This window comes from Mauremys reevesii, linkage group 3, assembly GCF_016161935.1.
Source record: "Mauremys reevesii isolate NIE-2019 linkage group 3, ASM1616193v1, whole genome shotgun sequence".
Lineage (NCBI taxonomy): Eukaryota > Metazoa > Chordata > Testudines > Geoemydidae > Mauremys > Mauremys reevesii.
This window is the reverse complement of record NC_052625.1, coordinates 174,415,115-174,439,965: the sequence shown is the minus strand read 5'-3', so window position 1 is coordinate 174,439,965 and position 24,851 is coordinate 174,415,115. Positions and strand designations below refer to the sequence as shown.

The following is a 24,851-nucleotide window of genomic DNA, read 5'->3' as shown; positions in this document are numbered from 1 at the left end:
GCCCCAGTGAAGAACTGGGCTCCCTCCCTTACACACCAAGTGACAAACCTGGGCTCTATGTGTTCTCTATGATGTAGACCTTGCTAGGCTCATGCAGGTTCTGATTCTGAGCTAAGCAGCATGTTGAGGAGTTTAGAATGTTAGGATGCTCTGGAATTCTGTTGCAAAGGTGATGAAGGGACTGAAGAGGTGAAGAGAGACTTAAAATACACCAGGCCAATTAATTTGTCTGTGGATTGGACTTCTGAATTTTTTAGTCAAAATCAAGGTAAGCACACTTTCTAAAGCTAGAGATGTTCCGGCATTTCTTTGCATGTGACGGAAGTTGTGTGGACCTTGAAAAAACTCTGTCACAATGGTCCTGATCCTGCCACTTTCTCCTGTGAGTATCTTTCTCACCATGTTTTGAATGGTATCCAAGGATTAAGGGAAATTTCCCAGAAGACTCTAAAGGCTTGCAGGCCCTCCAAGCACTGGCAAATTAATCACAGATCCCCTTGATCTCTGCATCTGTGTCCTGGCTGGCAGGGATCCATGGCCCAGATGATCCAACTGTGGCAACTATTTTTGGAGAAGAGGGGGCTAAGAAGTCCAGGAGGCGGGGACTCATGTGTCAGTTTGAGTTAACACTACTTGCCCTACTGTGTCTGAATTTAGCATGCTACCACACTGTGCATTGTGTGCAATACCAGAGCCTATAATGCAAAATACAGTAGCACGATAAATTCAAAATACAAGATACAGGAAACAGGGCTACATGTGTTTGCAAAATGAGTACTAAGGCTACTTGGCCCACCAGATGATGAAGACATGAAACAGCAGCTATGGTATTTCCAACTCTGCTATTTTAAAGGCATAATAAATACACCTCTACCCCGATATAACGCTGTCCTCGGGAGCCAAAAAATCTTACCGCATTATAGGTGAAACCGCGTTATATAGAACTTGCTTTGATCCGCCGGAGTCCGGAGCCCCGCTCCCCGGAGCACTGCTTTAGCGCGTTATATCCGAATTCATGTTATATCGGGGTAGAGGTATAGTGGGTAGAGACTAAGGCTTAGTCATGTACTGGTTTACATTTAATAGTTTTGCATAATCTCTCCTTTAATTTTTCTAGCCTTTATTCTCATTTCTGTCTCACTTCCATAGAAGGTGCAAGGTAAAAAAACATAACATAAAAACATAAGAACGGCCATACTGGGTCAGACCAAAGGTCCATCTAGCCCAGTATCCTGTCTTCTGACAGTGGCCAATGCCAGGTGCACCAGAGGGAATGAACAGAACAGGTAATCCTCAAGTGATCCATCCCCTGTCGCTTTTCCCAGTTTATTGTAAACAGACGCTAGGGACCCCATCCCTGCCCATCCTGGTAATAGCCATTGATGGACCTATCCTCCATGAACTTATCTAGTTCTTTTTTTAACCCTTGGCCTTCACAATCTCCTCTGGCAAGGAGTTCCACGGGTTCACTGTGCGTTGGGTGAAAAAATACTTCCTTTTGCTTGTTTTAAAGCTGCTGCCTATTAATTTCATTTGGTGACCCTGAGGTCTTGTGTTTTGAGGAGTAAACAACACTTCCTTATTTACTTTCTCCATACCAGTCATGATTTTATACACCTCTAACATATCCCTCCTTAGTCGTCTCTTTTCCAAGCTGAAAAGTCCCAATCTTATTAATCTCTCCTTATACGGAAGCCGTTCCATACCCCTAATCATTTTTGTTGGCCTTTTCTGAACCTTTTCCAATTCCAATATACCTTTTTTAAGATGTGGCGACCACAACTGCATGCAGTATTCAAGATGTGGGCATACCATGGATTTATATAGAAGTAATATGATACTTTCTGTCTTATTATCTATCCCTTTCTTAATAATTCCCAACATTCTGTTTTCTTTTTTGACTGCCGCTGCACATTGAGTGGATGTTTTCAGAGAACTATCCACAGTGACTCTAAGATCTCTTTCTTGAGTGGTAACAGCTAATTTAGACCCCATTGTTTTATATGTATAGTTGGGATTATGTTTTCCGATGTGCATTACTTTGCATTTATCAACATTGAATTTCATCTGCCATTTTGTTGCCCAGCCAGCCAGTTTTGAGAGATCCTTTGTAGCTCTTCACAGCCTGCCTGGGACTTAACTATCTTGAGTAGTTTTGTATCATCTGCAAATTTTGCCACCTCACTGATTACCCCTTTTTCGGCTTGCATCCGAAGAAGTGGGTATTCACCCACGAAAGCTCATGCTGCAAAACGTCTGTTAGTCTATAAGGTGCCACAGGATTCTTTGCTGCTTCTACAGAACCAGACTAACACGGCTACCCCTCTGATACTTGACACCCTTTTTCCAGATCATTTATGAATATGTTGAATACGACTGGCCCAGTAGAAGCCCAGTAGAGACCTCACTATTTACCTCTCTCCGTTCTGAAAACTTACCATTCATTCCTACCCTTTATTTCCTATCTTTTAAACAGTTACCAATCCATGAGAGGACCTTCCCTCTTATCCCATGGCCGCTTATTTTGCCAATTTTTAAAAAATTGGTGCGGGACCTTGTCAAAGGCTTTCTGAAAATCTAAATACATCATGTCCACTGGACCCCCTTGTCCAAATGCTTGTTGACCCCCTCAAAGAATTCTAGTAGATTGGTGAGGTGTGACTTCCCTTTACAAAAACCATGTTGACTCTTCCCCAACTAATTATGTTCATTTATGCATCTGACAATTTTGTTCTTTACTATAGTTTCAGTCAGTTTGCCTGGTACTGAAGACAGGCTTACCAGCCTGTAATTGCTGGGGTCAAAATTGCCTCTGGAGCCCTTTTTAAAAATTGGCATCACATTAGCTATCCTCCAGTCATTTGGTACAGAAGCTGATTTAAATGATAGGTTATAGACTACAGTTAGTAGTCCTGCAATTTCACATTTGAGTTCCTTCAGAACTCTTGGGTGAATACCATCTGGTCCTGGTGACTTATTACTGTTTAGTTTATCAAATTTGTTCCAAAACTTCCTCTAATGACACCTCATTCTGGGACATTTCCTCAGATTCGTCACCTAAAAAGAATGGCTCAGGTTTGGGAATCTCCCTCACATCCTCAACCATGAAGACCAATGCAAAGAATTCATTTAGTTTCTCCACAACGGCCTTATCACCCCTGAGTGCTCCTTTAGCATCTCAATCGTCCAGTGGCCCCACTGGTTGTTTAGCTGGCTTCCTGCTTCTGATGTACTTAAAAAAAAATTGCTATTACTTTTTGAGTCTTTGGCTATCTGTTCTTCAAATTCTTTTTTAGCCTTCCTAATTATATTTTTACACTTCATTTGACAGAGTTTATGCTTCTTTCTATTTTCCTCACTAGGATTTAACTTCCACTTTTTAAAGGATGTCTTTTTGCCTCTCACTGCTTCTCTTACTTTGTTGTTTAACCACTGTGGTTCTTTTTTGGCTCTCTCTGTTTTTTAATTTGGGGTATACATTTAATTTGAGCAGCCTCTATTACGGTGTCTTTAAAAAGTTTCCATACAGCTTGCTCATTTTTGTGTAGTTCCCCTTTCTGAAATTAAATGCTACAGTGTTGGGCCGCTGTGGTGTTTTCCCTGCCATAGGGATGTTAAAATTAATTACCATATATACTCGTTCATAAGCTGAATATTTTTGGTAAAAAAGTGACACATCAAAGAGCGGACGTTGGCTTATAAACGGGTCTACACGAAGATTTGATGATTTTAAACTCTATGGAATCATTGAATTGAATATCTAATACACTGTCATTTTGTTGGGCATGGCGTCACTTCCCGTAGCTCTCACTGACTGGGAACAGCGAACCGCAGCCACAGGGTGCTGAGGGGCTCCGTGGCTGCAGATGCTCCAAGTAAACAAAACGTCTTGACACGCCAGAGGCTCACCCTGACGGCTGGAAGTCAAAGTTTGCCAACCCCTGAAATATAGGGTAGGCTTATGAAAGGGTCATACAGTTTTTGCTATTTTTACCTAACCATCTTGGGGGGGTCGGCTTATAAACGAACAGGCTAATGAACGAGTATATCTTATGGTCACTATTACCAAACGGTTCAGCTATATTGATCTCATGGACCAGATCCTGTGCTCCACTTAGGACTAACTCAAGAATTGCCTCTCTTCTTGTGGGTTCCAGGACTAGCTGCTCCAAGAAGCGGTAATTTAAGGTGTCAAGAAACTTTATCTCTGCATCCCATCCTGCAGTGATATGTACTCAGTCAACATAGAGGTAGTTGAAATCCCCCATTATTACTGAGTTTTTTATTTTAAAAGCCTCTCTAATCTCCCAAAGCATTTCACAGTCACTATCACCATCCTGGTCAGGTGGTCGGTAATATATCCCTAATACTATATTCTTATTATTTGAGCATGGAATACTATCCGTAGAGAGTCTATGGTACAGTTTGGTTCATTAAGATTTTTACTTCATTTGATTCTACACTTTCTTTCACATATAGTGTCACGCCCACACCAGCACAACCTGTTCTGTCTGTCAGATATATTTTGTACCCTGGTATTACTGTGTCCCGTTGACTATCCTCATTCCACCAAGTTTCTATGATGCCTATTATATCAATATCCTCATTTAATACGAGGCTCTCTAGTTCACCCATCTTATTATTTAGACTTCTAGCATTGGTATATAAGCACTTTAAAAACTTGCCACTTTTTAGCTGTCTCACATTACATGATGTACAGTAACTCCTCACTTAAAGTCGTCCCAGTTAACGTTGTTTCATTGTTACATTGCTGACCAGTTAGGGAACATGCTCATTTAAAGTTGTGTAATGCTCCCTTCTAATGTGGTTTAACAGCCGCCTGCTTTGTCTACTGCTTGCAGGAAGAGCAGCCCGTTGCAGCTAGCTGGTGGGGGCTTGGAACCAGGGTGGACTGGCAGCCCCACTGTCAGCTCCCCGCTCCCCCTAAGTTCCCTGTGCAGCAGCTGCCCAGCAGGCTAGCAATTGCAGCTGCTCCCCCTACTGCCATGTGCTGCTCCTGCCCTCTGCCTTGGAGCTGCTCTCTGAGACTCCTGCTTGCTGTGGGGGGGGAGGGAAGGAAGGGGAGACTAATGTCAGGGTGTCCTCCTCCCCCTCATCTTCCATAGAGCAAGGGGGACACACCAGGGCTCAGGACAGAGGGAGCTTGCAGCAGCTGCGGTCTCAGCAAGCTGATCTAATTAACAAGGCAGTGTACTTAAAGCCATGACAAGAAAGCCATGACAGACAAGAAAAGCCATGACAAACTTCAAGTGTCATGTGTATCTCAAAGGTAAGTGGAGGAATTTAAAATTTGGGACAATTAATTTCAGGCACATGTCTTGTTCTTCATGAGTGTCATGACTGTACATGATCTTCTACTATAACATTGCAAATGAAATCTTTTTTTAATTATTTATTTAGAAAGCTTTAACAGGTTTACCAATCCTTGCCATGTAAATATTGGATATAAAACAATAATCATTACAATAGTGAACCTTTGTTTAGAGAAACACATATATAAACTGTATGGTGTTAATTGTTGGAGAAATTGTGGCGAGAGAGATTTCAAGGACATGTCCAGTGATTAAAGAGTATTGGAGCGCAATCTTTTTTGTTTTTCTTTGGCTTCCAAATTTTCCTTATGAAAGAAGCAAAGATACGGCCAATTAATGGCCTAACTCCTGAAAATATGTTAAAAGGGTAGTTTTAAGAGTTATATACTTACCACCACTACCTTCTTTCGTCTTTGTGGTTTTTTAATGCTTATATGAATATAACTGCAGGAGGGGGGAAAAAAGGAAAATTAGACAAAATATATACATCTGTTTCAATAGATTAGTTATTTCATAAAAACATTTTAGCCTAGTTGTAACACCCCTAATTAGTGACAAAATATTGCAGATTTTGGTCAGTTTTACTATATTTTATAAATTGGAAGGACGAGCTAGTGGTTTAGGCACTGGACTGGGATTCAGCATATTTAGATTTATTCCTTGGTTCTCCAACAGACTTGTTGGCAAGTCATTTACTCTTTGGACATTCGCTTCCCATCTGTAAAGAGGAAATAATACTCCCCTCTTTCCAGACTTCATCTGTCTTATCTATTTATTTTAGACTGTAAACTCTAAGGGGCAGGGACTGTGTGTGTGTACAGTGCAAAGCACAATGGGGCTTCATTATCATTTGAGTCTCTGGAAGCTTTTTATTGTTTAAAATGCTGATACTGTAAGTTTAAAGGAACATTGCTGAGTTATTGAGTATCCTGTGAAGATCCTCTCCATGATCTTGAGTCAGCATTGAGAATGCACAACACCTCTCCGGAAGATTCTTCAGCAGCTTGTAAGATTGGGCCCTAAATTTGAACTACTCTATTTTAAAACTGTTATAAAATCCCGTATGGATTCCAATGCCAAGTTTTGTTCAAAAAAGCAGCTGTTATTTGGAATAAATAAAAATGTTCATGGGCCCACTGATGGCACTATAGCAGCAGTTATCTTACACGCTTTCCAGAACTGTGTCAACATCAGATCTTTGGACTTCATAAGAAACTATATAAATTGATTTCTGTTAAAAACTACTATTTGAATTTCAGTTTCACGTTCAAAATACAGGGAAAAAATAATCAGTAGTGTTCAGTTATTTCCCTTTCAATTACTTGCTGTTGGAACAACAAACAATAATGAAATTTTGTTCATGCACAAATACCCAGGCAAATATGGGTATTCATACAAACTGAACCTATCCTCTATGAGTTTCTGGAAAAAAAAAACATTCACAAATGTTTTTTAAAAACCACAATCAAGGTCATAAACACAGTCTAATCAAACAGTAATTCAGAATTCAAATAAATGTTCTTGAACACTTGCTTTGCAGCATTTAACCAGCCCAAATCTATTTAGGAATAACTTCCAGTTTCCCCAACCAGCAGCAGCAACCACAGCTGGTGCATGAAATTGTTGCCTAGTTTTTTAGTGAAGCTGACTGGAATCTTGTTAATTTCACACTGTTCTTCCTTGGCAAAACTATGAGACACAGCAGAGGCAGTGGAGTTGTTTGAACATCTGGAATCACAACTCCATCATTTCCATTCAAGCTCAATATAGAGCATAACATCTTAGAAGCTGTAGTATCTGCAAGATGGCCCTTCCTATTGTAATTTACCGATTCCTGTCAGTACCGCTGCCCTCATTGGGGTAAAATCCAAACTTTGTCCTTATTCTATTACTGGAGATTCTCTTTAAGCCTAATTGACCTTTAACCCATTAACTCATGTTAAACCTACAAATTGCTCTGTCTTCACTAGGATTTTACTGTATATTAGTTAAATTAAAAAATACACCTTTATTCCTGCTGAAGACAAGGCCTAAGTGTTGGCACCACCTGCTTTGAAACTGTCATCACTAGATGAGACACTTTATAGAGGAATAAAAAAATGGGTAATTATATGTAATCATAACAAGTTAACATTTTAACAAGGCAAATTACTCTTCACTATACTTTGTTTGCTTTTTGCATTTTTCTCAGCTTGGACAAGTAAAACTCAATGTAGTCAGTTTCACATTTATTCAGTCAGTTTCAGGTTCTCAGTGCAGCAACATTTTGATTGCAAACCCAGCAGAGAAATGTAGAGTTGTTTAAAACCAACTATTTCCATTAGATATATATATATTTTTTTCATTTTAACTTTTGGAAACACTTCTATTGGCTTCGGTTTGGCAATGTAGTCCAGTGAGTATGGAGGGCAGTGGTGTAGGACTCCATTCGTGTTTGGCCATAGATTTACTATGTAATCTTAGGTAACAAATCTTTGTGCAGTGTCAGGCCCTTTCACCCTCTGTTGGTTTTGTCTATTTAAAAGGTAGCTTTTGGGGTACTGTCTCATATTATGTAATTGTACAGCACCTAATGCAATGGACCCCTGATCTCTATTAGGTTTTCTAGGAACTATGGTAATAATAAAAGATTTTTGCAAAATTTAAATGCTGAGCCAGTTTTTCATACTTACTCCAGTTTTTTAAACCTTTCCCGCCCAGCGGCCACGTATTTCCCGCCCTGCTTTAGGTCGGACAGGTTGCGGATGCGGTGCCCTTCCTGGGGGGTGTACAGAGTCCTCACCCCAAAGGGCACCTCCACCCCTTCATTCAGCTGGGCTAGCAGCGCCTCGAAAGTCCTCACGTGGCGGTGGTGGATCACGAACTTCCTGCCCAAGTAGAAGGGGTCCCCGTTGCGGTACACCAGCACCGTGCTGGCCGGGGTCACCCCCGTCAGGCTGTAGCTGTCCCGGGGCCGCGGCGATGGCACCATGGTCCCGGGGCAAGGCGGGCTGGCAGGGGCAGGTGAGGCTAATACACACAATCGCCCAGCCCCCAGCCAGGGCAGCGGTGGGGGCTAGTCACAGACGCGATCTGGGCTCCTGAGCTGTACCAGGCACCAGCTGGGGCTGCTCCCCAGGCCTCCTAATTCATAGCGTCCCCAGGCGGCCCGGCCCGGCCCCCACCCCCGGATCCCGCAGCTGGCCCGAGCCGGCCCCCTCTCCCCTCCCGGCATGGGGCTGACGTGATCCGCGGGGATTGTGATCCCCATCCCCGCAGGCCGGGGGCAAGCCGGGCCCCGGGCATAGACTGGTCTCCCCGGCAACCGGCCGAGCGGGGCACGCCACGGGGCCGCCCTCTGGGCAGCCCGGCCGGAGGAGGCGGGGCGAACAAGCCTCCTTGGTCTCCCCCAGGCTCTCCTTCCTCCCTGGCCTCCTGCCCGCGACTCCCACACCGCACATCCCCTCCGCTCGCTCAGATCCTTCCACGCTGAGTCCGCCCCGCGCCAGACCCTCTTCCTTCCTTCCTTCCCCGCTTCCTCCTCTTCTCCCGCCCCATCAGATCCCCTTCCTTCCTCTCCCCGTCACCTCTCCCTAACCCCCATCAGATCCCCTTCCTTCCTCTTCACCCCTTCTCCCGCCCCATCAGATCCCCTTCCGTCCTACTCACTTCACCCCCTTCTCCCACCCCACCGATCCCCGTCCTCCCTCCCTCCCCCAGTCACCTCTCCCCACTCCCATTAGATCCTCTTCCTTCCTCTTCACCCTTCTCCCACCCCTATCAAATCCCCTTCCTTCCTCTCCCGTCACCTCTCCTCGACCCCTATCAGATCTCCCTCCTCCCTCCCCAATTACCTCTTTTCCCACCCCATCAGATCTCCTTCTTCCCTCCCTGCCCACCCCTGTCATTTCACCCCCTTCTCCCACCCCCATCAGATCCCCTTCCTTCTTCCCAACCCTCAATCATTTCACCCCTTTTGCAGAAATCCCCTCCGTCTCTCCTCCTTTCTCCCTAGCACAAAATTTCCTCAAACTCCCTTCCTTCCCTTCCTGCTACTATTATCCTATCATGCTATCTTAAATTCAGGACTGTCATTGCTCCTGCCCCTGCTTTGTAGCCCTTCCAAAAGCCCAGAGAGCTCCCTTTGGCAACAAGCGAACTGGCAGAATTTTTGTCAGCGAAAACACTCCAGTCTCGTTAAACAGGAAACTGGTTGAAGACCCATTTTAAAGCCCTTGGTTCCACATTGGAAAATGGTGGCATAGGACTCCTTGACAACATTTTGGCAGCTGTCCCCAGTGGGGGGAAAGGCAATTTTTAAAAAATAATGTAATCACTTCTGTGGTTCTCCAAGTGCAAAAGCTTGATTGCTACTGCTTTAAATACATCATTTCAGTTTGTGATTATTTGGTACCAGTTTTAGAATTATTTTCAGGCTCCTTGAGGATTTTGTCATGCTTCTCTTGTATGGGATTTATTGGTGAGAAATTCTCATGCTATGACACTGTGGATGAGGGAAATTTTAGAATATTTGTAGGCAGAAATTTGAAACTTGTGTTGAAAAAAAATCTCATAATTATGGGAAAGATTTTAAAAACTGCTTCAAAATTTATTGAGTATTAGGGAGTCTCTCCTTCCAAATAAGATTAATACCTAGCCAAAATATGTATGATTTTTTACTTCTCATTTGCTGCACAGCTCAGTTTTCTTTCCCTATGAGATTGCTTGTTTTGGTTATCTGAGTTCTTTTAATCCATTCCTTCACTTTCTGTTAAAAAAGGGCAGTGCTCAGTTTCTAATAGCACAAAAAAGGATGCTCAGATGTTGAAAGTTCTTGTGTGGGAGTGGTCTACTAAACCAAAAGCTAGAACTGGTAACCTGTATGTCATGCTGCTATACAGAAAACAATATGACAAACAAAAAGGATTCAATCTTACAGTAACTGAAGAAAGGGAGCAGAGGGGCCAAAAAGCTAACTGGCTTCTAGACGGAGCTTGATAAGTTTATGGAGGGGATGGTATGATGAGACTGCCGACAATGGCATGTAGCTGATCTGTGACTGCTAGCAGCAAATATCTCCAAAGGCTGGTGATAGGAACTAGATGGGGAGGACTTTGAGTTACTACAGAGAATTATTTTCTGGATGTCAGGCTGCACAGTCCTGCCTAGATGTTCAGGGGTCTAACTGATCGCCATATTTGGAGTCAGGAAGGAATTTTCCCCCTGGTGAGATTGGCAGAGACCCAGGGTGGGGGGGTCATTGGCAGAGACCCGGGGTGGCAGGCATTATTTGCAGATTTAAACTAGTATACGTGGTGAATTCTTTGTAACTTGAAGTCTTTAAATCATGATTTGAGGACTTCAGTAACTCAGCCAGAGGTTATGAGTCTATTAGAGGAGTGAGTGCATGAGGTTCTGTGGCCTGCAACATGCAGGAGGTCACACTAGGTGATCATGATGGTCCCTTCTGGCCTTAAAGTCTATGAGGGACTGGGTAGATAGGTGGAAACCCACAACAAGATAAAGCAGACAGTAGTAAATGGGAATTTCTTTATTATAGCACCACACACCATGGCCACAAATTATTATGCAAACTAAAGGACAGAATACAAAGTAAGCTATAAGGGTTAAGAAACAAAATGGAGAAAACTTCCATCCTTAGAACAAGACATTACACATATTGGATGACTCATGAGAGGAAGGATGGTCCAGTGGGGAGGGTGCTGGCCTGGCACTTGTGGGTTCAATCCCCTGTTTGGCAATAGGTTTCTTGTGTGACATTTAGCAAGGTACTTAATCTCTCTGCATCTCCATTCTCTATCTGCAAAATGGGGATAATTGCATTTCTCTACCCAGCTGAGTATTATGAGGAGAAACACATTAAAGATAGGGATAACAAATACCTTGGATAGATTGTAGTATTACAAATTAAGCACTTTTCACTGATACTTCATTAGTATTATGTTATTTATCACTCTTATGATGTCAGAAATATTAGATGTAAATCAAAAACAGATTGCAAACAGTATATGTTATGCCACAACATATTTTGAATGCTCCTAAATACAGTGCATTAAACAAGTAAAGTCAGATACAATTCTGTAATACCCAGTTTTGACCCTATATAAAATATACATTATATCAAATTTCACGTGCCCATTCCATGGACAATTCAGCTTTAAACTATAGAATCACTGCCAGTGCCTCCATAATTGTTACAGACAATGCTATTTTACATTCAATTATTATGCAAAATTCCAGAAAATTGTTTGCCGTATCTGCCTTCATATATATCATTCGGCATTTTAATTACTACAGTATAAGCTTGAGTACAAAAATTTAGAAACACACACACACACACACACACACACACCCTAAGGATGCCTGTCCATGGCCCCAACTATTCTCCATCATCATCACAGCACTTCCACCCAGAAGCCATGGTGCAAATGAGAGGTGCATAGGGAACAAGGCAGGTGTGTGCCCAGAGTAAGGAAAGCAAAGCAGTACTTGGGGCCACCTTTTCCTATCTGCAGTATATCGTGATCATGTGCCATCACACAAAAAACCTCGCCATGCCACGTGGAATCAGCCCCATGCTAAGCACTTTTTTCTCTCCAAAAGAAATGTTGCCTTATTCAGTATAATCTAGGCCCAGGGTCACAATTTTCAAAACTGAGTGTTTAGAACTATGCTTCTGAAGCCATATTTAGGCACTAAATTCAGTGACCTGATTTTTTTAAGTGCTGAGCACCCAATAGCTGCCACTGACATCAAAGAGAACCCTGGGATGCTCAGCATTTTTGAAAATCAGGTCACTGATTTGGATCGCTAAATATAGATTTAGCAACATAACCTTAAGCACTCCGTTTTGAAAATCTTAGCCTAGGCTGGTAGAGAAACAGACAATATTTGGGTGTTAGGTTACAGCAAAAAAGTGCAAGGAAAAGGAGGATTAAAATCATTTTATGTGTTTTCATAAAGAAATATGTTTCCAAATTCCACCAATATATTGACACACACACAAACTTGAGGTTGACAGGGAGACTCAACCCGTCTTTCTTCTTAGGGTTTGGAATCTTGGCAAAATAATCCAGGAGAGCACTTTGTACTATCAGAAGGATAGGCTGTAGAGATGCTTATGAATACATAATTTATATAATGAATAATTATGAAATGCCTATATATGGGACATGAGTGAAAGCAGTAGAACATAAGTAGAGCTTTTTGACTGGCTTATAATTAAGACAGACATAACAATAAAGCAGAGCCTGTCTCTGATTTATTTTTATTTTAAAATGCCATTTCTTTTCACCAGTAAGACACTGCAGGCAGTGCATTTTAGGGTAATTAGTGGATTTACATAGTGGTTAAAATAATGATGAGCTATGATCACCCAGGGGTGCACTGTGTTATCATTGATTGATTTTCCCCAAAAAATGCATTTCAGCAAAAATATATTCCATTCATTATTTTCCTAGGAGTAGAGAAGTCACTGTATTATTGTACAGCCATAATACATACAGAATTGTTATGTTTGAATTATTGCTGGGAAAAAGTCATGCTTAGTTTAATGCATGTGTACCATTCAATGAATATATTCAAGTTTCTATAACAGGAGGAAAAGTGAACATCCATTCTATAACCCTTAAAGCCTTTTTTAGAAAATACTCTTCATTTGCTTGTATAAAGCAGAGTCCGTGGGAAACCCCAGAGACGCATCCTACTTACACCTCCATCAGGAACAATAACGAGTCTCACATGAGTGATTACATCCTGCATTTGTAGGGCCGTTCCATCAAAGAAATGCCTCTTGTTAGGCTTAAGCTAAAACAAAAATGTAAGGTAAAACTGGCATACTTAAATACTGCCTTTTAACAGAATAACTGTTACATATAGACAGAAGGACATATGTCCACTAAAACTTTAGCTACAGATAAAATAGATGAAATTCAGGTACACAGAGAAGAAGCGACAAAATTCAAGAATCCAAAATAATCTCCTTATCATTTGATATACTGTATAATGCTTATCCATCCCCCAAGAAAACAAAAAGAAAAAGATCATGAAAACAAGATGCGTATCCACTTTTGCTTACTATACTGTGTAGTTTTGTCCTTGTAGTGTTTGGAAATTGATCTACTCATATAAAAACCTACAAAACACTTTTTTTTTAAAGCATTATTTCAACGCAGCCAATAGGCTATAGGCTAACAGTCCACAGTGCTCATATGATCTAGAAATAAAAGCCTTACCTTTGTAACAGAAAGCAAAGGGTTCCATTTTGGATTCTGTTTAAGGTTCCATTTCTGTGTTATACAATCTTTTTCTTCTTCTGTGTTCAAAACACAGGCCTCGAGTTTGCAAGTATCTGGAAAGTTACCTGATGGCAAACAGTAACATGCTTTTGTATATTTTTGTCGCATTATAATTTTCTTAAGGTAAATTTATTTTATGAACTAAATTTAGGCTTTCAGAGCTGAAACACAGAGTAATGAATTTCACAAAACACAGGTTTGATTCTTTACGTTTGTACTGCAGTGATGGCTAGAAAAAATAAGTAGAGCTGGACAAATAATTAAAAACCTATTTACAAATATTTTATATTAAAAAATCATAAAGCTTGTATTTATTCATGAATATTAGTGAATTATTCACCGCCTCTGTCACCAGGACCAATAATGGAAAACATCCACATAATTTATTCCATAAATTCCACATTCATCATACGATATTTGTTCAATAAAATACATTTTTCTACAAATACTTGAAACCTACTGCTTGAAGGAATATGGTTTGACTCTTTGCAACAATTGATATAGAGTGCTCAGATTCTCCAATCTGTTCGACTGGGTGACTTTAATGGAATCAGGATTTTAATGACAAAATTCCCACGGACTTCAATGGAGCCAGGATTTCACCCAGTGACTGCCCTCAAAGATTCCCCCAGCATTGAGGAATCCTCCCCTGACTTAGGGCAGTCCTGGTGCTGATATGCCCAGCAGAAGGGAGATACACCCTAGATGCCCCTAAGCTTAGCTGATCATCAACCGCTGGAACAGTTTAATTCCACCTTTCCCAGTGGTCCTGCACAATATATCTATGGTACAACATATATTTTTGGTATGATCAATAAAATACAGGGGACAAACAAGAAGCATTTGTTTTACCTTTAAAGTGATTAGTGTCTATTTCAATGTGAGTTATTACACAAGGATGTGCCAGCCGGAAAACTGCCCATTCACTCCCTGGCATGAGGAGGATACCTTTCTCATCAGCCTGAAAATAAGAGGGAAAAACCTTTTACATGGTTCGGTGAATCACAAAAATCAAAAAGGTAAAGGCAAGGCATGGTACATTTTTGCATTTACTAGCTGAACTTGGTTTCTTAAAAGTACATTTTACTTTCAAACTATTGAATGAATCTGATTAAACACCGGATCCCCAACCTCCCTTCTGACAATGAGAATTTTTTCCGCAAAGAACTACATTACCCCAGTAAAGCTACCTTCACGGAATGGGTTAGAGCCCTATTAACAGGACTGAGTAAGATATGGAATCTGCAGGTCAATACAAATACATGTGTATTTAAATGCATTTAAAGAGAGAATTCACAAGAGATTTGGTATGGTTTGTTATGGATAGCTGTAAGATGATGAGTAGTTTCTCTTTAAGAAGAAATCCCATTTTTAGAGGCTGAAAGCCAAAATCATCCTAATTTTAAAGTTCCAATAAAGAAAAGTGAACTAAAGGAGTAAACAAAGTGATCCCTTTCCAGGTGCAGGTGCCAGCATTCCAATCATTCCACATATCACATCATATGTAATTCTTACGATAAGCATTCAACCTGTTTTCCATTATTTAGGGCCCCCTTTGACATCAGTGGCAAAACTCCTATTGACTGCAATGGATGCAGGATTAGGCCACTAATAATTTCCTCCCTTTAAACCTGCTTGCACATTTCTCAATAAATGTTGCATCCTTTAACTTTATTATTTTATCCATTTCTCTCTCTTAAGAACCTGGATTCCCAAAGATGATAGAGCTGTAGTAATAATCATCTCTCACATTAGTATAGTTCATTTCATTATCAAGAGAGGTTAAGAATCCAGACAGAGATGGTGAGAAAAAGACAGTCCATATAGGGCCTAATAGCTTTGAACTAGACCTAGAGAATATATTGCAATGCCTACAACATGAGTTTCTGCTACCTCCTGGGAACACAAGACACTCTAAGAAAACATTATTTTGAGATTTCTTTTAAATCTTCTCAAGTTTCTCTAACACACACACAAATATATATACATACACCTCTTGGGGGAAAAAAGAATTGTAAACAGATCTAAAATCAGAACTGTAACTCATTTATTCCTTACTTTTAAAACTGGTGGCCTGTCCGGTCTTCTCGCTGTTTCCCAACCATCTTCCATGGATGATGCTCTTCCTAGCCCTACAAAAATATGTAACTGTGAACAGGCTCCCCCTTCAGCTCCTGGAAACCCTGGCTGGTAAGTGCTTCTTGTGAATTAAGCAGCACATACAGTCCATCAGGGTATCTCCACCAAGTGTCTTTATTGATATTTATATTCCAAGTACATCACAACATAGCAGCAGTCATGTGTAGCCCCTCTCCTTTCTTTTCCTGTCGTTTTATGGTGCAGCAGACTCAGCATGTGAGACTATGAGCATCACCTACCTCAGTTTTCACACAAGCAAACATCAATGTCCTGTATCCTTAAGAAAGCGAAGTGACACTTTTTTAATGTTACCCCACTTTCCCAGTACTCTCGCCAGTCCTTTTGGACTATCTTCTTTCATCCCAAGGCATCATAGATTCTTTATGACTAACTTTTTCTCTATGTAATTGTCCTTGCATTGCCACAGGAGATACTCAACTCTTTCTTGGACTTTGCATGCATCACACAACCCATCTTTGTTCTTGTTTAGCAAATATAAGTTACCATTCAGGTCACAGAGACCTTTTAGCACACTAAATATAGTTAATTCATTTCTTCTGTCATAGTTATTAAGTACAATACTATCCTCAAGTTTAGGACATATTTCATAGAACCTTCTTTCTTTTTTCTCTTTGGCCCATAGTTCTTGCCATTGCTTCTTAAGTTCTCTCTTAACCAAACTTCTGATGTCCTGTTTACTTAAAGAGATCTGTATATCAACCTCCTAATTTTAAGGCATTTTTCACTGCTTTATCTGCCATTTCATTGCCCAGTATCCCAACATGCACCAGAATCCACACTATTACAATGTGTATACCCATTTGTACTACCTTTGATTTAGTCATTCCTGTTTTATGTGGCTCCCCTTCTAACCACCATTATACCTGATAAAGAGTCAGATAGGATAGAACAACAGTCATAGCTGGGCATACATCCCTTATCCGGGTGAATCCATTTGTGTCCCATGGAACAGATATGGTGAATGCTGCTATTGCCATGGTTGGATCATCGCTTCTGGTGCAGGAGAACCACATGGTGTGATCACATCATTTTGGATCACATCATTTTGGAAACCTGGGATAACCAGCAGTGGCTTCAGAACTTCTAAATTATGAAACAGACCTTCATGGAGATGTGCGATGAGCTTGCACCAAACCTCCCACACCAGAACACTCGATTCAGAGAAGCCATACTAGTGCAGAACCAAGTGACTATTGCCTTGTGGAAGCTAGCAACACCAGACAGCTACCTGTCAGTTGCAAACCAATGAGGGGTTATAAAGTGCACTGTTGGCATCATGGTTGTGCAGGTTTGCAAAGCAATTAACACTGTGCCAACAGTATGCATGTCAATTCAGCCATCATAATGACCACAAAATTGGATAGACTCAGATTTCTGAATTCCAAATTCAGAGATACAAAAGGCCATTCCCACTCTACCTGTGTAGTCTTCTGTAGAGTCATTGGTAGAGATTTGGCCAGAGAAATGTTGAGCCATTTGCCATGTATAAACTCATAAGTCATAGTCATCATATTTAATGGTCCTGCTCTTCCCTTTGTTTTTTCATATAATTCCAAATCCACAACGAGAGAGACAACTGTCCAGCTATAGTTCGATTTCCCGTGACTAAAGATTTTAATTTCTCCAGACCTTCCTTTTCACCCAAATCTTTTATGCATCTTATGACCCTATTAGCATAAGGGAATTTTTGTGGTGCCCAGTTACTTCTTGTCTATTTAATTCTCAACAGTCTTCATATATTTTTGTATTCTTATCTTCACTATTTACATTAACCTTAGCCCAAAAGACAAAATCTAACAATTTAATCCTTAGATTTATAGGTATTTCTACAGACACAAAGGAGTCATAATACTTGCACCACATGCAAGTCACAGAGCTTGGGCTTGGATCAGCCTCCTTTTTTGTGTATGCTGATTTCGAAGCTGAATGAAAGGCTTAGCATCCAGAATATATAACTGGTCTTTTTAAATGTCCTGTACAGCAATAACAATGTGTTCCTATCTGTACCCCAATTATTCCCAGCAGATTCATCCTATCTTTACATTTAGTCTTGATGTTATCTATATAACCTTTTTAAGTTCGTTTATCATCTAACATAACTTCTAAGAATGTAAAATTTTGAACTACCTGTATTCTTTCTGTATAGAGATATAGGTTCCATTCTCCCCAAACTTCCTTTTTTGTGAAGATCATTCCCTTTGTTTTAGCAACTGAACTTAAATCCCCAAGTATCTCCCCATTCTGACATTCCCAGCCACCTCTTTCATTGTCTCTACAGCTATCTTAAGTCTTCTCTGCTTGGTCCATATAACACAGTCATCAGCAAATAGAGTAATACTTATTCCTGCTCATATACTCTCCAGAGATCATTAATCATAACATTACATAGGGTTGGGCTGATAATGCTCCTCTGTGCAATACCGTTAGTAAGTTTATAAATATTCAAAAAAGCCCCCTTCACCCTGACTTGTACGGTTCTATCACTTAAGAAATCATTTATCCACCAGAACATTCTTTTTTATTCCAATTGCGGATAGTGTATACAGCAAGCCTTCCCTCCATACCATGTCATATGCTTTTTCAATATCCAAAAAGACAACGGCTATAAACTCTCTTTTCCTCAGGTTTTTTTGTATTTCTGTTTCTAATCTTACACAATTGATCATATTGTATCTTACTTTCCTGAAACTACTTTGTACACAATTTATAATTTATTTCCCTTTTCTTTCCATAATTTTGCCTGCACATGATGTGAGGGCAATAGGTCTATACGCATCAGGTACTGTGCATAATTTGCCATGTTTTACTTGTTGCCAATAGTATTCCTTTTCCTCATATATTATATAATTTCAGTAAATCTTTTAAACTCCCTACTGGTAAGTGCTTAAGCATTTCACTACATATACCATCTTTACCTGAGACTGTTTTTACTGTTGTCTATAGCTTTTTTGAGTTCCTATATGCTGAAATTTTCATTTAATATGTCATCTTTATATTCTACTCAGCCATGTAAGAATATATCCCATCCCTCTCTGCTCCCTGTTCTTTGGATACAAATGCTTCTATTCCTTTTTCTTCTTCCTAATCTGAAGCCATTCCTCACCCCATTACTTCTTCTCCCTCATTTTCCAACATAACTTCCAGCCTTTCACTTTCAGTCTGTATTTCCAGCTATAGTCAGCCACCAGCCCAAGCTGCCCCAGAGTTCCAAGCCCAGCTCTCAGCCTCTCCCAACCTCACCAACAGCTGGCTCCAGCCCCCACACTGCTCCCTGGCTCAGCCTTTTATACTGCTTCCTTTCTTCTCAGAGCTATCCAGCTGGTGAGCTAATTAGCTCATCAGCCCCCCAGGTTTCCTACAGGTGCAAGTGATCTCTTCTGCCCTTTCAAACCCAAACTAAGCCCCTCCTACTCTGAGGGCTTGTATACACTGCAGGTTATATTGATATAACATGTAAGCTACACCATTCTAAGCACCAGTATGGACAGTTCTGTCAGTTGGAGAGCTTCTCCCACTGACATAGCTACTCCCTTTATGGAGGTGGTTTTATTATGCCAACAGGAGAGCTCTCTCCTGTCAGCATATAGCGTCTTCACCAGACATGCTACAGTGATACAGCTGCATCAGTGCAACTACACTGCTGTAGCGCGTCTAGTGTAGACTAGCCCTAACTACAACCAGTGCTCTGGGTGTTCTACGAGACCAGGGTGCTGGCTTCCAAAGGGCTCCGTTTATAGCTACTAAGAGCACCCTGTCACAGTAACACAGTGCAGGGTATTCTCTATAAATCAGCTGTGGTTTCTCTCTGCTTTCAATGTTTCTTCTGAACTCAGTGCTCAAGAAAGATGCTAGATTGTAGTTTCCAGGTATGTCAGCTTGCTGCATATCCACTGAACATGTACATTGCAGGAAACGGATATGCTTTTTTCATCACATTGCCCCACCAGTATGCCACAACCATAACCAGGCAAGCCCATTTCTAGAGGGACCAGAATAGTTGTTACTATGTTCAGTTCAGTCCTTTGCTTCTGCTGAGACTGCCAGTGGTGGTGGGTTTTGTGATGTGAACATTTCTACACAGGGATATAAACTGAGAGCATCAAAAGAGAGGACAGATCATATCCCCCAAGAGCCACATGCGGAGGAGTGCTCCACCCATGGATCTCCCTTCTTCCACATGGAAGGAAGGCTCTGGCCCCTCCAAAGCACCATTTCCTCTCCCTCCCTGACTTTCCAGACCTCCTCTCCACATGATCTGGGGTCTATGTGAGAGAGAGGATGGAATTTGGGAAGGGGCAGACCAGTGGTGGAAACATTACAGCCCCTGCCCTAGCCCAGTAGAATTTCCTTGAAAGAGTTAATACCACCCCAGACTATTCACTATTTTGCATAACACACCCTCCACCATTCCCAGAACACACTGGGGTCCCTGCGAGCCACTTGAGGCCAACAGGGAGTCCCTGGTAGCATGGCTCCAGTGGAGTCTCACTGCCAGGGAGCTGAGGAGTATAGGAGAAGAGCATGGCAGGGAGTTCAGAACCTCTGTATGGATGTATCTTGCAGATTCCAAGATATCTGCCATGTTTGGGGCAGCTTTTCTGTGGTAGAAGGAATAAAACCGTATTGTCTACATGCTACAGGGGATTCTCCATGAGGAAATCCTTGTGGTCTTCCCAAAGTTTTTGCCACAGGAGAAGATAATCTGGGCTCTGGCTACAGAATGAGCCATCTAATTGTAACAACTTATGTTTACTACTGACCAGTGGCCTAGAAGTGAAATCCTTGTTTACAGCGGGCATTAGAAATCCTGGCCCCTATGGAAGATCTCATCTATCATAAATTAAGTTAACAAAACAAATTTACTGAATTGGTAAGTTCATATAGCTATGTGGGTAGGGCCCAGACCTGCATTTCATGTGAGTTTTGTTTGAGAAAAGACTACAGGACTGAATCATAGTTCAGTAAATTCTACTTTAAACCAGTTATTGTGACTACTGTGCCCAAAGAGGGAGTTTTTGTTAAACTGCATAGGAGAATGATTAACATTGATTCTATGCTGTGAATACAGTTTACTTTTAGTATTTAAAACCAGAAATAGTAATGCCTTTAACTTACCTAGAATATTTCTTGGGTGGCCTAACTGAGCACTGCTAAATCCAACACAAATACCTCCATTCTCCATTGCCACCAAGTCATCCAAGTCATTTGGGCCAGAAGCTGACCAGTCTTTCTGAACAACACCATACACTTTGAAACGTGCAATCCCACCATCTGTCAAAAAAATAAAATTACAGTGAATGATTTTATCTTTAAGAATGAATAGAACCATGAGGGCCTTGCTTATACATATTCAGAAGCAGAGTACAGCACAGATGGCAAATGCAAGATGTACTTTCCTTTTAATCTACAGACTTTGGAATGAAAGGAAAGAGCTTGGATTTCAGTGTGGAAGCTGATCACGACACATTTCCACACAGGGATTCTGTAGTTTATGATGTCATTAATAAACATCAAGGCCAGTAGGATATCCATGCAACACGTCAGTGCTCTAATAGTCCACAGTGCAGTCGAATCTGAGAATACTGGCAATCCCTTTAAACCATTGTGTAGAGTTGTAGTTTATAAAATTCACACTAAAAATCAAAGGGCAAAACTGATAGAAACATCAAACAAGTTCTATAACAACACAGTTCTGGATATATTTGTGCATTCTAGGTATACTCGGTCCTGTCTCGGTGTGCTCAGGATGGATTAGGTGATCTCTTGCGATTCCTTCCAGCCTTACATTTCTATGATTGCTTCAAGGTTACTTCTCATGAGCATTTCAGAAATTTGTTAAAAAGCCAAAATATTATTTTAAATGACAATTGAACATTTTTCTACAACAGAAGCTGCTGCTATACAGTGCATCCTTTATCCAGATGTATACTAATGCATTAGGAAATTTCAATCAGGCAACTGTCATGTCTGGGGATTGGGCAGTCATGCCTCATGGTCGGAGCAGTGGTGGTCAAAGGCCAGGAACAGCATCAAAGGCAGAGCTAGAGTCAGGAACCAGGAGTCCAAGAGCTAGAGAAGCAGGCCCAACACTACAACTCACAGTGGCAATAGAGTCCACTTTGTTGGAACTTCTCCTGGGCTTAAATAGGGTGCCTAGACCAATCAGGGGCCAAAGAGGAAGCTGTCTTTCTGACATGGTACTTCTTGTGGTGTTTATCTCCACAGGATCTACACGGCGGTGTGCAAGGCTGCCAGGCAGTGGTGTATATATTTTTTAAATTGAACTCACCAAAAAATTAATTAAACTCACAAATTTTGAAATCCCAAGATATGCACATAACACAAAGAGGCTTCTCTGGCTGACCACTGGTCCCTCATAATTGCTGCAAGAAGGCCCCATTCTGACTGGCCATGAGCTTTCTGCTCCCTGCCACCAACTTTTATGTACAGAGCTACTTTTTTTGTCTCCCTGTTCTGCTCCATCCTCAGCCAGTTTCTCTCACCTATTCACCCCATACTGCTTCCTGTGCATGCTTCACACATAAATACATAAGTGAGATCAGTATCAGGGAAATGAAGAAAAGAAGGCTGGGAGAAACCGGTTGTTCCTACCAGAAACAACAGCTTTAGCCAGGACTGACATTGCTTGGGAGCCCTGGTCTGGCACCTCCTCCATCTCAGGTCCTCCTTCCTTCACAGTCTAGTGCTCTGGCCCTGGAAAACTGCCAGACCCCTGAAGGTATAAAACTGCTCAGGACAGGCTAGTATCCTAAGGGCTGAAGTCTATCTCTCATAACTAAAATCACCTTCGGATCACTAAATGCAATCCAATTGTCAGAGAGAGGGTTATATGCCTAAAATAGATTTCCACTATTTCCCTGTTAGCTGATGTGTTCATTCTGGAACTATTGACTATCTAGCAATTGTCTGAGACAGGGTTGCCTGATCCTGTGACCTAAAGATAAAGAAACCTCAGCACATTTAAGGCAAAAAAGACTCAAGCCTAAAACACTAGCATTCATTGCACAAGGAGCCTAGCATTTGAGGGTGCTTCCTTGTTTTTCTGCTGATTTCTGAAAGTCAGATTTTGCTGCATTCACTTTGAATTTCACAGGACATTTTCTGGTTCTGAACCCCAAAACACCAAGTGAACTTAATGAGATGCAAATTAAGTCTATTGACTTAGAATCATGAACCCCATGTGTGGCAGGGTGCAGGAATACAATCTAATCCCTAGCAGGGCCGGCACAACCCATTAGGCAACCTCAGCGGTCGCCTAGGAAGCTAACATTTGGGGGGCAGTGACCGCAGTGGCCAGATCTTCCGCGGCCTCTGTTGGGGGCAGCATTTCGGGGGCAGGACCTTCTTCCGCCTCGGGTGGCAAAAAAGCTGGCGGCACTCCTGATCCCCAGTGCACAAGGGCGAACTCCAGATGCCCTTTGAACACTTGTGAAAAAGGAAGGGCTGCTGGAGAGAAAGAGGAAGGGAAGAAGAGAAGAGGACAATACGTGGGGGAAGTCAGGGCTCCCTACCCAGACTCTGAAGGTTAGGCTAGCCTCTTGGCTGGGAAATTTTTTGTTTATAACCCTTTTGTTTTTGTTAACTTGTTTGCTTTGTATTTATAAAGATTATGCCGTGCTAATAGACTTTACTGCCTATTGTTGTGTCTTGTTTCTGCTTGACCATCCCACTAGCCAACCAAAAGCAGTCATCTAATCTAATCATCATACCAAGTCTTATACCTAGCCCAGCATTTTGCTAGTTACTTTATTTCAAACTAGTTGCTCTCTTCCTGTTCTGATGGCAGCAGTAAGTGGGATTGGATAGACACAGAACCAGCCAAGAGGTTGTTAAATACCATTAAGAACTAGGAGTATTTGTGGCACCTTAGAGACTAACAAATGTATTTGGGCATAAGCTTTCGTGGGCTAAAACCCACTTCATCGGATGCATGCAGTGGAAAATAATGTAGGAAGATATATATACACACAGAGAATATGAAAAAATGGGTGTTGCCATACCAGCTATAACGAGACTAATCAATTAAGGTGGGCTGTTATCAGCAGGAGAAAAAAAATATTGTAGTGATAATCAGGATAGCCCATTTCCAACAGTTGACAAGAAGGTGTGAGTAACAGTAGGGGGAAATTAGCATGGGGAAATAGTTTTACTTTGTGCAATGACTCATTCACTCCCAGTCTTTATTCAAGCCTAATTTAATGGTGTCCAGTTTGCAAATTAATTCCAGTTCTGCAGTTTCTCTTGGAATCTGTTTTTGAAGTTTTTTTGTTGGAGTATTGTGACTTTTAGTGTAATTGAGTAACCAGAGAGGTTGAAGTGTTCTCTGACTGGTTTTTGAATATTATAATTCTTGACATCTGATTTGTGTCCATTTATTCTTTTGCATAGAGACTGTCCGGTTTGGCCAATGTACATGGCAGAGGGGCATTGCTGGCACAGGATGGCATATATCACATTGGTAGATGTGCAGGTGAATGAGCCTCTGATAGTGTAGCTGATGTGATTAGGTCCTACAATGGTGTCCCTTGAATAGATATGTGGACAGAGTTGGCAACGGGCTTTGTTACAAGGATATGTTCCTATGTTAATGTTTTTGTTGTGTGGTTGCTGGTATTTGCTTCAGGTTGGGGGGCTGCCTGTAAGCGAGGACTGGCCTGTCTCCCAAGATCTGTGAGAGTGAGGGATCGTCCTTCAGGATAGGTTGTAGATCCTTGATGAGGTGCTGCAGAGGTTTTAGTTGGGGGCTGAAGGTGATGCTTAGCGGCATTCTGTTACTTACTTTGTTGGGCCTGTCCTGGAGTAAGTGACTTCTGGGTATTCTTCTGGCTCTGTCAATCTGTTTCTTCACTTCAGCAGGTGGTTATTGTAGTTTTAAGAACGCTTGATAGAGATCTTGTAAGTGTTTGTCTCTGTCTGGGGGACTGGAGCAAATGCAGTTGGTTGTATCTTAGAGCTTGGCTGTAGACAATGGATCGTGTGATGTGGTCTGGATGAAAGCTGGAGGCATGTAGGTAAGTATAACGGTCAGTAGGTTTCTGGT

The 24,851-nt window shown here is 41.4% G+C and overlaps 2 protein-coding genes across 7 annotated transcripts in view; both read right to left on the bottom strand.

The window, feature by feature from the left end:
• The window catches only part of DCDC2C (doublecortin domain containing 2C), a 113,644-nt gene extending 105,117 nt beyond the window's left edge, over window positions 1-8,527 (bottom strand). The window contains exons 1-2 of one of the 3 annotated variants that reach the window (XM_039530972.1): window positions 8,006-8,527; window positions 5,726-5,777 (exon numbers count right to left, since the gene is read on the bottom strand). In XM_039530972.1, coding sequence (XP_039386906.1) covers window positions 5,726-5,777; window positions 8,006-8,304 — 351 coding nt within the window. In that variant the 5' untranslated portion in view covers window positions 8,305-8,527. The remainder of the gene's footprint in view (window positions 1-5,725; window positions 5,778-8,005) is intronic. The other 2 variants (XM_039530973.1, XM_039530971.1) reach the window with 2 other exon arrangements.
• Window positions 8,528-11,672: 3,145 nt separating this feature from the next.
• ALLC (allantoicase) overlaps window positions 11,673-24,851 on the bottom strand; it is a 29,432-nt gene continuing 16,253 nt past the window's right edge. For all 4 annotated transcript variants that reach the window (XM_039530967.1, XM_039530966.1, XM_039530968.1 and 1 more), the window contains exons 8-12: window positions 20,906-21,061; window positions 15,689-15,762; window positions 14,483-14,591; window positions 13,568-13,695; window positions 11,673-13,139 (exon numbers count right to left, since the gene is read on the bottom strand). In XM_039530967.1, coding sequence (XP_039386901.1) covers window positions 12,987-13,139; window positions 13,568-13,695; window positions 14,483-14,591; window positions 15,689-15,762; window positions 20,906-21,061 — 620 coding nt within the window. In that variant the 3' untranslated portion in view covers window positions 11,673-12,986. The remainder of the gene's footprint in view (window positions 13,140-13,567; window positions 13,696-14,482; window positions 14,592-15,688; window positions 15,763-20,905; window positions 21,062-24,851) is intronic.